This window comes from Maylandia zebra, linkage group LG3, assembly GCF_041146795.1.
Source record: "Maylandia zebra isolate NMK-2024a linkage group LG3, Mzebra_GT3a, whole genome shotgun sequence".
Lineage (NCBI taxonomy): Eukaryota > Metazoa > Chordata > Actinopteri > Cichliformes > Cichlidae > Maylandia > Maylandia zebra.
The window spans coordinates 62,341,432-62,354,049 of NC_135169.1; the positions used below are offsets into that span (position 1 = coordinate 62,341,432).

Here is a 12,618-nt window from a genome sequence, read left to right on the forward strand (position 1 = left end):
ATAGGAAAGAATGCATCATTATATCATGCTGTCAAAACATCTCAAACATTTCAGACACTTAAGTAAGGAATGCATTATGTTCTCTTTAACAATAAACTTGATTAGGTAATTCTTCAACAATAGGCTTGGTTATGTGAAAATATATGAACACACAAAATATAAGGCATACTTGGTTAGAATATAAGGCCTACTTGATTATATTGTATTATAGAGATTTGGTTATAGTGTATAATGTAGAAAATCTCTTAACATTTCCCTCCTGTTGTTAATATATTTCACATGTTTATATCAATGCATAGTCACTTGTTAAATCACATTTTCAACTTGCATATCATTCAGTGAAGTATCTAAACATCAGCTCTGTTAAGATTATCATAGACATTCTCTTCTCTGTTTTCTCTATTTAGCATATCATACTTGCGAAAGGGATCCTCCATATCTCTCTGGATCAAGACAAAATTTCCTAAAGTACGATTGAACATACTCATCACCATGCGTCTCAGACAAGGGATAATACAAGCAGCAAAAATGCAAAATAGAAACATCATAGTACATAGGGCCAACAGGCCTTTAATCAGCAAAGATTTCCAGGAGCCGCTCAGCAACCAGTCCCACCAGCCTTGCTCATCGGTTACGTAGTCCTGTTGCTGAGCGTCTCTTAGTTGTTTCAGAACATTCAAAGCATTTGTCATGTTTAATGAGTGTATGTTGTCAGGTATGTAAGTACAACATGTCTTGTTGAACAGTACGCAGAGACCTCCTTTCTCTGCAAGAACAATGTCCAAAGCTACTCGGTGTTGCATGACAGTGATGCGGATTGCATCAATTTCTTCATTCTGTGATTTGTCAATGCGGGTGGAAGCGTTCAAAAACAGTCCAAAGCGATAGTCTAAAGTCTCTATTCGTAGTGCGTGCTTTCCTACTCCTGTCCAAGGAAACAGAGAGTGCATTACCTTTTCGCCGGTGTTCCAGAGTTTGAAGTTCTCTGGCACGTCTGTTCCAAGGATTGAATCATGAGGCTTGATTTCTATATCACGCCTAACTCTGGTCTTGTTGTACACAGATATCTTAAAAGTGTGATCTGAAATGAAGATAGGTGCACAGCATCCTGACCAGCTGGGTGGCAACATAAAGTACGCACGCTGTCCGCACAGCCATGCCATACCTTGTACCCAATAGGTGCCATTTACCTGTTGATTTAGGTTGACTGTCCCATACCCTACTCCTCCATAGGTTGTGTTGCAGTTACTGGTATGGCCCAGAGGGTGGCGTCCTTGCCCTGGCGCTTGGTAGAAGCACAGAGGATGCCACTTCTCTGTATGGGTCATAAAAACAGGGAAAGGGACAGAAGCATTTCTGTTTTTTACTCTCATATCTACCCAGAATTTGTCGTCACAGGTTCCATCCTTCTTCAGGCCTTTTGCACCTGGGAGTGAAGCTTTCTTGCCGATTGCAAAGTGTTGTCTTCCAATGCTGGCAAAACTTGCTGCGCATTCACTTTGCAAGTGACTGTCCATTTTGCGACCATATATGGTGGGGTAGACTGAAGTTGAAGGCATGTGAGAACAGACATAACATTCTTTTTCATCTATGGTGTTGTGTAGGTATCGGTACCAGGCATTGTTCATCCACGGGTGAATGTGATCTTGGGTCATCTCAGTTAGATGGGAGTTGTCATGGGTCCACCTCTTGAGACGGGGAATAGTTGGTGTTATTCTGTGGGCTCTTCCAGGTATCAGCCAGAAGAGCATCACCCCTAAGATGACACCGGCCACCAGACAGATCAGGCGGCACATGAACCGTTTCCGTTGAAAGTGACAAGCACTTAAGCATAACAGCTTTGGGGCTGGGGCTGGTGGCTCTTCTTCTTCTAGATTCATCATGCTGGCTCTCTGCATTCTAGGCGTCCCCGGTGTTGACATTGGTTCCTCTCTTTGGTGGGATGGGTCACTCTTTATTATGTGTTTGTTCTTCAGGGCGACCAGGCACACCCGGGCTCCAAGTGAGGAGACCACTGGCGAGAAGGTAAAGGGCGGGGTATACCCAATCAGCCCTTTCCTTCACCAGGGGATCACTTGAGAGTCGGGGGAACCGGCGTCTTATTGTGGTGCAAACACTTTCTTCACGTGACTTTGATGGATCCACGAAGGTCTTTCAGCGATTTTGCAAGCTGTTGGTGTAGTCAGCAACACTTGAAAAGGACCCTCCCACTTCGGAGAACTCCAGTTTTTCCGCTGGAGGACTTTAATCAGAATCCAATCACCGGGGTTCAACCTGCAAGAGACTGGAGATAGATCACTCGGCAGTTGATTGTTTAAAATCACTTCTTTATTTTCAAACAGTTTTGTCATCCATTCTGCCATTGTTGTTTCTGCAATAGATTTATTAATTGGCTCGCTAATTATGGGAAGAGGGAAGTGTCTGCCATGTACAACTTCAAATGGCGTTAGACCACCTGCTCCTTGAGTTATTCTCATCCATAACTTAACTAAGCTTAGACATTCAGGCCATGGTTTTTTAGTTTCTTCCATACATTTCCTCAATCTTTGTTTAATTGTGCCGTTAGTTCTCTCGACTAATCCTGCACTTTGTGGATGATAAGAACAATGATGTTTTATGCTAAAGCCTAGAGCTTCAGAAACTTTACTTATCACTTCATTTACAAAATGTGTGCCATTGTCTGATCTTATCAGAGACGGAATGCCATATGTTGGAATGAAATGGTTGCACAAACATTTTGCTACTGAGATTGCATCTGCTTTTTTCACAGGGTATATTTCTGGCCACTTGGAAAATACATCTATTATCACAAGTGCATACTTGGAGGATTGACATTCATTTAGTTCTATAAAATCCATGTGGATAGTATGGAATGGGTGTGGCGGTGTAGGGAACCGGCCTCGCTTTGGTCGTAAATTGCCTTGAGCATTGTGTTTTTGGCAAATCATGCATGTTCTAATAAACTCTTTTGCTGAACTTTCAAAATTTTTTGTATAGAACTGTTTATTGAGTATATTAATCATCCCACCTGATGACACATGCGTTCTGCCGTGTGTCACTAATGCAGAAGTTTTATGCAAATTTTTTGGAAGGATTGGTTTGCCATTACACATCATGAGATTGTCTTTTAATTCTGCTCCATCTTTCAACCAAGATTTTTGTTCACTTAGCGATGCTGTTTTCTGTGCATCTGCTAGTATTTCTAATGGTATTAAATCTATGGTTTCTGTTGTTAAAACATCAATGTGTTTTTCTGCAGCTGCTTTGGCTGCTTTGTCAGCAAAGTTATTTCCTCTTGTTATTTCTGTGTCATCCTTTTGATGAGCTGCACATTTGCATAGTGCTAATTCTTTTGGCAACGTTATTACTTCTAATAGCTTTTTTAGAAGGTTTGCATGTTGAACTGGGTTGCCTGAGGACGTTGTCATTCCTCTATTATGCCATATTTTTGCGAAATGATGAACTGCTGAATAGACATATTGGCTGTCTGTGTGTATATTGACACTTTGACCTTCGTACAGTGTGCATGCTCTGATGACTGCGGTCAATTCTGCGCTTTGAGCAGAGTTTGAGGAACTGAGAGCTTTTGCCTCTACCACTGCATCAACAGTTGTGACCGCGTAACCCACACAATTTCTACCGTAAATATCTTTTGACGCTGAGCCGTCTACAAAAACATTACTGAAACTGCTCTGGGGGGAACTGTGTATATCATTGCGAGGCTTTGTGTCTTCCTCTAATTTTTTAATGCAACAATGTTGTTCTCCATCCAGAGGGGTCGGCAAAAGTGTGCTTGGGTTTAGCTGGCCACACTTCTCTATTGTGATGTGTGATTGTGAAAGTAAAATCCCCACATAAGAAAGTTGTCTAGCATGTGTGAGGAAAGAGAGATTTGCTTGGAGCAAAATAGAGGTCACAGCATGTGGGACTTTAATGATCAACTTATGTCCCAAAACAATGTCTGCACATTTTTTAACTGCCTCTGCTGCTGCTGCGCACGCCTGAACACAGGCAGGTAATCCAGCAGCTACAGAGTCAAGTTTGCATGAGTAGAAAGCTAATGGGCGCTGTTTTTCTCCAAAAGCTTGAGTTAACACTGCTTTCATGTACCCTCCTGCACCATCAACATGGAGAATGAACTGTTTTTCATAGTCTGGTAATGCTAAGACGGTACATGTCTGCAATGCTATTTTTAAATCAACAAAAGCTTTTTCTGCTTCTGGGGTCCATTGTATTTTCTCTTTTAATGCTAGGTCTTTACCATAAATCAGGTTCTGTAGTGGCTGGGCCAGCAGTGCATACTCTGGAATCCAGCATCTACAGAAATTGCACAGACCTAAATAACTCATCATTTGTTATTTAGTAATTGGCTTTGAAGCATTTTATACAGCTACTTTTCTGCTGTCTAACAGCTGTCTGCCTTGTCCTGTTAGTTTGTGGCCAAGGTATGTCACTTCCTGGCTCCACAACTGCAATTTATGCTGTGATACCTTATGGCCTTGCTCTACGAGATGTTGCAAAACTGTCAGTGTGTTTGTTTTGCACTCATCCTGTGTATGGCCTGTAATCAATATATCATCTACATACAACAGAAATTGCCCTGGAGCAGGGAGGGAGCAAGATGACATTGATTTTCTCAAAGCCTCTGCATAAAGAGTGGGGCTATTCTGGAATCCTTGAGGCAACCTTGTATAAGTATACTTTTGATTGTTAAAGGTGAATCCGAATAGCTTCTGTGAGTCAGGGTGTAGAGGCACAGAGAAGAAAGCATTGGACAAGTCTATTACAGAGAACCACTGTTCTTTTGGTGTTACTTGATTTAAAATTGTGTGTGGGTTTGCAACCACTGGAGGTATTTGCTCTGTTACCTCGTTTATTGCTCTTAGATCATGAACTAGGCGATATTTTCCTGTATTAGCCTTTTTTACTGGAAAAATTGGTGTATTACACGTGGCTTCATTAGTTTTCACGAGAATACCTGCTTTTTGCATATCTGCTATGACTGGTCCAATTCCTTCTCTCGCCTCTGCACTCAAGGGATATTGTGGTTTTACAGGCCTATATGTGGTTGTAGTTTTCACCACTACTGGATCTGCTTCTTTTATTAGGCCTACATCTGTGGGTCCTTGAGACCATAATGTTTGTGGTAGCTTTTCTAGTTCAGGATGTATCTCAACTGTTAACACTTGTCATTCGTCTTGCTCTGTTGTGGCTAAATGTGCAGCCGGTGTAGCTGTCACCGGCCAACACAGCGTGAGTCTCATGCACCCTGTTCTACGGCCTTTTTGCCAGCCCTCACACTCTGTTTTGTCATATCTGTCCATTTCTACATTTCTCAGCACTGTGCCTAACTCAGACCAAGGCGTTTGGTCGTTGCATGCAACAGATACATGAGGGTTCAGCATTTTATTTATGCGTTGCACTGCATCTGTCTGTAACACTGAGCATACTGCATTGCCACTCTGTGTTACATACAGGTGTTGTAGGACTAGTTTTTGTGGTCCTAGTCTGTGCACTTGCTGATCATAAATTTTGTCTGGGCCTGGGACATGTTTATACCACAGGGTGTTGTGGTATGCTGCTGGGTCCTGCCTGTGTGAGTGCTCAGGTAAGTACACATTAGCCTTGGCTTCCAGAGGTTCAAGTTTTGGTAAATCTAAAGTCCAGTAATAATTTGGCTCACCTAAACCTTCACAAACAAAAATGTCTTTAGTTTGGCTCTGACTTTCAGAGAGTAGGAGTCTGGCTTGCATGCCACTTTCTTCAGGGATAACTCCTATTTTTAATTTTGCTAAAGCATCTCTTCCTAACAAATTTAATGGACAAGATGGGTCATAGATGCACTGATTTTTGCAGCCACGACCACTTTCTCTATGTGACATAAAGAGGGGAACGGTTAGCTGTTGCAATGTCACATGTCCTGAGGCTGATTTCACAATTAAAGTGTCTTTTGAGAAAGTTACATTTGGGACTTCTACTGTTAAGACAGATCTACACGCTCCTGTGTCACAAAGGAATTTTACTGGGACACCATTCACGTGTACTATAACTGTTGGCTTTGCTTCTGATCCTAGCAGTAGTTGTTCAATATTGTAAACTTCCCCTTCACTTGTTTCACTTCCTTCCTCTCGTGCTAGTCATTCATCACGGCGTCTGCGCCTGTCATCATCACTTTCTTGCTCCTGGCTTACACTTCTACAGTCTCGAGCAAAATGCCCGTATTTACCACAGTTATAACATTGTATATCTCTTTTGTCTCTTCTTTGTCCTACTTTCTGCTTTCCCTTACGTGGCTTAAAACCTGCTGTGTGTTTTTGTTGTCCTGAGAAAGCTATGAAGCCTGTCTCTGGGTCAATCATGAAACTCCTTCTGTTTTTTCTTTCTGTTTATACACTTTAACTGCATGCTCAGCATATTGCAGGGCGTCAGGCAGAGTGCCTGTATTTTGTGTCACCCAGTGTTTGTCTACGTGTGTCTTTATTTTGGGCATTAGGCCATTCAGGAAGGCATTTTTTAATTGTTGTTGAAAAGCAGACTGTGGATTTGGATCGTGATTCAGTCCTGAATTTTGCCCGAAAACAGGACGTAAGCGATCCAGATAGTCTGATGCTGTCTCTCCTTCCTTTTGTTTGCACTCTCCTATTTTTCCATAATCTGGCCTTGGGGCTAAATTGACTTCTATTCTGCCGTACAAGTCATTTATTTGTTGATCTAACAGAGGAGTGTCTGGTCCTAGGACATCGCCGTTTTGGTCGTTTCCTGTGTAGGCTCCTCTGACTCTAGGAAAACGTAAACCTAATAAATCTTGAAGAACCTGTTGCATCTCATGACCATTCAAACCCCAACCACGACGAATTAACTCTACTGCATGTCGCCACTGTTGAAAACCTTCATTAAGGGGTGGGACATCTTTTAGCACATTCTCTCTGTCCTTATGGGACCAGGGTCTGAATGCGTATATCAGAGGTTCTCCATCTATTGGTATGATTCCTTGGGCGTCTACGGGCCCACTGGGTTGCCCATACCTAGGATTTGATAAGGCAACCATTGGAAACTGACCTACAGTTCCTTCTTTTTTGTAGTGATTATGTTTAGTCATAAGATTAAGCTGATGTTTTGCCTCAGCATAGGGATCTGGAGCAAAAGGGTTGTGAGGAGAGATTACAGGAAGCGGTGACGCAGGAATTGGTGTAGCTGCTGCTGCTGCTGCTGTCTGTGTGGGCTGAGAGGAAGGTGCATAAGGAGGGGGGTTTTTTTCCTCTCCTGCAGCTCTCTGTTTATCTTTATTTTCTTGTTTTTGGGCACGTTTAGCACTGCATTTATCATTTTCTGCTTCCCATGCTTTGAAAAGTCGCCATTCTGCTACACGTTTTGCTTTTTTCTTTTGACTTTTTTCCTCAAATAGTTCTTTTTGCAAAGCAGCTTTTAAAGCAGTTATTGACTCTTGATTGCATTTGCCTTGCCAGGCTGGACAATAAATTTTATGTGGATTTCTCCACCTATTTGCACTGACTCTTCCTGCATTTTGACAGTTTTTTTCAAGCTTTTCTTCATCTGCTGTTAATTTTACTTTAGTTTTAGAATTACCCATTTTGAACTAATTACGTCAGAACTGTGACACCTTCTTTGGCATAAAAAAGTGAGAATGGGTTTTCAATAACAGCCTTCTACTCACTCGCTATTCGAGTGAGCGGTTATTGATTTTACGTGATGACGCACAACCCTTTTTCCACTTTAACCAATACGTGAGTGTACACAGGAAAACAGTTTGAGAAGTGGTTCGACCGCTTATTGGGTCGTAAAAACAACTCACTCCTCTATTTCAACACAAACAAAGCGCGTTTTTATAATTTTTATTGAGATTTTCCATAGGCCTATTTCATGTAACCTTCAACCTGTTCCGTTGCAGCCACTCCTAGAGTGACCGGAACTCGTTCCGTTACAGCTGCTACCCAGAGCAACCGGAACTTTTAATAGCGATTTCTAGAATATCGCTCTTGCCTGTTGTCTCCTAAGTCCCTCTCTTGGACTGAGATCTATCGGCGCTCACCAGGCTTACACTATTTTAAAGGAAAATCTCAATATCAACGTATTTTAACGCTTGATGGAATGCAGTGTTTCATATTCACCTTACTGTGGCGCTGCGTTTTTGGATCCGGTGCTCATCGGGTCCTGCAGCCGTGAAGGCCTGTATAAGACGCCGACCGGAGATCGAATTCACGCTCCCGGTTTTTCTTTTGCTGTGCACAGACTCTTTTCCAGCGCAGGCGTCACGACGTCAGGATCCGATGAAGACCGTCTGTTGGAAAACTAGACGTTAAAAATAACAGTCAGTTATCCGGCTCGAAGGACCAATTAAATGTCAGGGGTTTAGACATTTGTTCAAACACAAGTAAAAGAAATGAGACAACTGCAGACCGACTCAGAGAGTAATTAGAAAACGTGCGCACGGGTGAATGTCTCTCTGAGAAGACACACACACCGAGCACAGGCTCACTTGCTTTATTTATAAGGCAAAAATGGGTTACATAGTACTTCCTCTTTTTAACAGTCAGGGAAGAGGTTAAACATTAAATCAACTTATCTGATCTTTCACACACTGGGATTAAAAATACAGAAGTATATCATGCTTTATCTGACATCACAGACATTATAGGAAAGAATGCATCATTATATCATGCTGTCAAAACATCTCAAACATTTCAGACACTTAAGTAAGGAATGCATTATGTTCTCTTTAACAATAAACTTGATTAGGTAATTCTTCAACAATAGGCTTGGTTATGTGAAAATATATGAACACACAAAATATAAGGCATACTTGGTTAGAATATAAGGCCTACTTGATTATATTGTATTATAGAGATTTGGTTATAGTGTATAATGTAGAAAATCTCTTAACACCCACTGATGAGGTGTTTGTGTGGAAATCTCTTAGTGGGACCAAAGAGAGAAAAAGCCCTGGTCCTGATGCTGTGGGAGGGAAATGATTGAAGTGTGCTGTGAGGAACTGACTGGGAGATTTTCACACATTTTCCAGTCCTCCTTGGAACAACAGGAAGTTCCCAGCATATGGAAACAAAGGTTAAGTGTCCTATGGCACTCAGTGATGATGGTGCTGTGGCCCCACCACCTCCACGTAAAGGAACTAACTGTAATCTGAAAGAAAGTGTGTACATTATTGTACTTTATTGAGCCCCGTGGGGAAATTGCTCTCTGCATTTAACCCATTCACTCAGTGAAGCAGTGGGCAGCCATTGGGCGCCCGGGGAGCAGTGTGTAGGGACGGTACCTTGCTCAGGGGTACCTCAGGGTAGCTGTTAAGGGGAATCGAACCCCCGACCTTCCGATCATGGGGCAACCACTCTACCTACTGAGCTATCCCTGCCCCTGCCCCTGAAGGTTCAAATGGAACTAAGACTTCCTCCACTAGGTGGCAGTGTCTGATGAGAAAGTGTTAGTGGAGCTGGCCTGGAGTCAGAAACAGGAAGATGCAGGATTTGGGCTGAAATGGGGAAAAGTGGTTCGCACTAGTGCCTTAAAGCAAGAAGGTTGTAGGTTGAAGCTTGTTGGCCTTTCTGTGGAGGTTGGATGTTCTCCCACAGTCCAATGAAATGCTGTTTAGGTTCATTGGTGCTTCTAAATTGGCTGTAGGTGTGGATGTGAGAGAGTGCTTCTCTGTCTCTCTCTGTTGGCCCTGTGATGGACTGCTCACCTGTGCAGGTGGACCACGCCTCTTGCCCTATGACAGCTAGGGCACAGGCTGCAGCCCTGTGAGCCTAAGCTGAATAAACAGTTAGCAAAAATGATCCATAGATGGCCTGAAATCCCCCAGTTAGCAGTTTGGTAGATAGCTGTGACATGCTAATCCCATCCAGCAGCTGTATTCTACCTGTAAGCTGATCCCTGCTGAGCCAAAGCACTTTTTCATATACAAATTACAACCTTTAATAGAAACCTATTGGTCAGCATCTTATTAGCCTGCTGTTAGCTTCATTCCACAGAAAACTGAGAGAAACTAACAGAGTTGATAAAGAATAAAGAGAAATGTGCTGATTTAAAGCCTTTGAAGTGCTTCAGATGATCTCTGTCCACTTCTGTCCACTCATTCATTCATGTAAGCTTTCTAATGCAGCTTTGATCTTCACAGTCTGCTTCATGAAACTCATTCTAACCCTGAATGTCAGAGTGTTCCTCCTTCTCTTTCCCATCATTCATGCTGGCAGTGGAGGAGATTTGGATGTTGGACTGTGTTTTGGATGATGTGTGTATGTTTGTGTTGGACTGCTGTCTGTAAAGCAAACGCACATTTTGCTTTGGATTTCAGTGTCAGACAGACTTTAAGGTGGAATGAAGACTTGGAGAGTTTCACAGTGAATTATCCAGTGGAGGATTTTTCTTCTTCTCTGAAGGTTTGAAATGTGAACATTGTTCTGCTGCAGTCAATGGACTAAACCAGAGAAGAAGAAAACAGACTTTACCATGAAGATCCTCAGTGTGGATCAGTATAATATCAGCCTGATGTCTGCAGTTTAGTGTCAGCACAACTTTCACATCATATTCATCTCAGCACAACTAAAACATGCTGACTGACCCCAGAGTTTCAAGTCCACATCCTGGACTCTCCAGGAAACCACACAGATGCTTCACTCCTGAATCCTGCAGCTTGTTGTTGATGCTCAGCTCCAGCTGTCTCAGATGGGAGGGGTTGGACTTCAGTGCTGCTGCCAGATAATCACAGCTGATCTCTGACAAACCACAGTCCCACAATCTGTATAAAGAATGAAAGATGTAAGTTTATTAGACAAAGTGTGAGCTTGAAATCATTCAGTGTTTCATCATCTGTTCAGAGCTGAAGAAGGTTCAGAATGTAGAAGTTTAGAAAATGGAAACTCCAAACAGCTGAAGCCAACAGGAAGCAGCTTCAAACAAACACAACAAGAGAAAAAACTCTGAATGTTTCACATTAAAGTCGTACATTTATCATAAAAACAGGACAAAGACTTGAAAAAGTCATGTTTTTCCTTCCAGGAACCACAAGGCTTCACTTTTAAAGGTGAAGTGTGAGAGAAATGGACATATTTGAAGTCCAACACCTTTTTCCAGTCACATTATTAAAGCAGACAAACTACAAGCTCATTTTCATTCCAACAAGTCATCTTCTGACCTGGACTAACAACACTGGTCTCTATGTGCAGCTGGCTGTGAGACCAGTGCTCAGGTACCGTCTACAAAGTGCAACACTGAAAGAACATCACACACTCATTTGCTTCCATCATCCAACCTGAAGAGGAAACAGAGACGCCTCCCCTTCAAAGTAAAAGCTGCTCCTTTTGGACACAGTATCAAAGAAAGTCTACAGTATAACATAGAAAAGACAGAACAAAGTTTTTGTTGTTTTTAAATTGTGCAGAAATGAAACTACACTAAGCTCAATTATGTGACAGACATTTCATCCCATGTCAGTTTGCCCTCATCCTGGGCCGGATTATCCAGCACACACTCTGACCACAGGCCCAGGGGCCACGCACAGCTGGGCTCCATCCAAGAGACAGGAAACAAACCAACACAATAATAAAAAGCACCATGTGATCTTCTTAAATCTTCAAGACAAACATAGTAAAAACATGAGCACATTTGTTTCGTTTGGGGTTTTTTTGGGGTTTTTTGGGGTTTTTTGTCCCGTTTAGATCTATAGCCATCAGAATTGTTGTCTTGAGGCCAAGAAAGATGCCAAGCGGATTTATTTTACCAAGTGGATCATCATGGCCTTGCCATATTGGTCCATTTGATTGACCTTTATTATAATTATGAATTTATTTTATTTTCAGTTGCAAACGGGACAGACATGACTGTGGGATAGGACAGGGGGAAAGAATGAAAGAAAGATGGGGAGAGAAAGAAAGAAAACCAAAGGGGAGAAGAGACGGTGAGAAGGGGGGGAAGAGAGAAAAAAAACAAAAAAAAACTCCTGGGTCACCTGTATGGAGAAAAAAAAAAAAACAGAGGAGACAGCAAACAACAAAGAGCAACATAATAATAGAAAAAAAACAGCACCATCACAATAAACTAGCTAGCAGTAGATATCAATAGTTACTAAATAATAAACGATATTGTGCAACACTCAAGATAGACAGCGCACAGTGTGCTTTGAGGCAGCAGCCAAGAAAGCTGTAGTCCGCGTCTGTGTGCATACCTGTGTGGATCAGCATGCTTGCATTCCAAAGGTTTCTCCATGTAATGATCTGCTAGGGAGTGTGGGGGGGCCACAGCCCCGTCCTCCATGGTGTGAAGCGGGTATGGAGGAGATCAAAACTCCAGACATCCAGAGGCTCCCAGAACACAAGAGACCAAGGAAGACCCACAGAGGGGCAGCTGCGCCACTGTCCCAGTAAGAGCTAAGGAGAGTCCCAGATGAGGGCTCATTCAGCAGCCGCGGAGCAGAAGCCAGGGGGAGTTGCAGTGACGCGCCCATGAGCTCCGCCGGCAGCCAGCTGTGCCTGAGTGACCGAGCCCCAGGCCGAGAGGCCAGGGGCACCCCACCTCTGAAATGGCCCGAGCGAGCCCCAATAAGCGGCCGCCAAGGAGTGAGCCGGTGTGTACCCGGACGCCCACCCC

At 42.8% G+C, this 12,618-nt stretch overlaps 2 protein-coding genes across 4 annotated transcripts in view; both read right to left on the bottom strand.

Moving 5' to 3' along the window:
• LOC112432493 (NACHT, LRR and PYD domains-containing protein 12-like) overlaps window positions 1-12,618 on the bottom strand; it is a 773,783-nt gene that overhangs the window by 489,783 nt on the left and 271,382 nt on the right. Inside the window, exon 13 of the mRNA XM_076882532.1 lies at window positions 10,595-10,771. Within this exon, the coding sequence (XP_076738647.1) occupies window positions 10,595-10,771 (177 nt within the window). The remainder of the gene's footprint in view (window positions 1-10,594; window positions 10,772-12,618) is intronic.
• The window catches only part of LOC143416887 (protein NLRC3-like), a 203,368-nt gene that overhangs the window by 50,195 nt on the left and 140,555 nt on the right, over window positions 1-12,618 (bottom strand). The window lies entirely within an intron of this gene.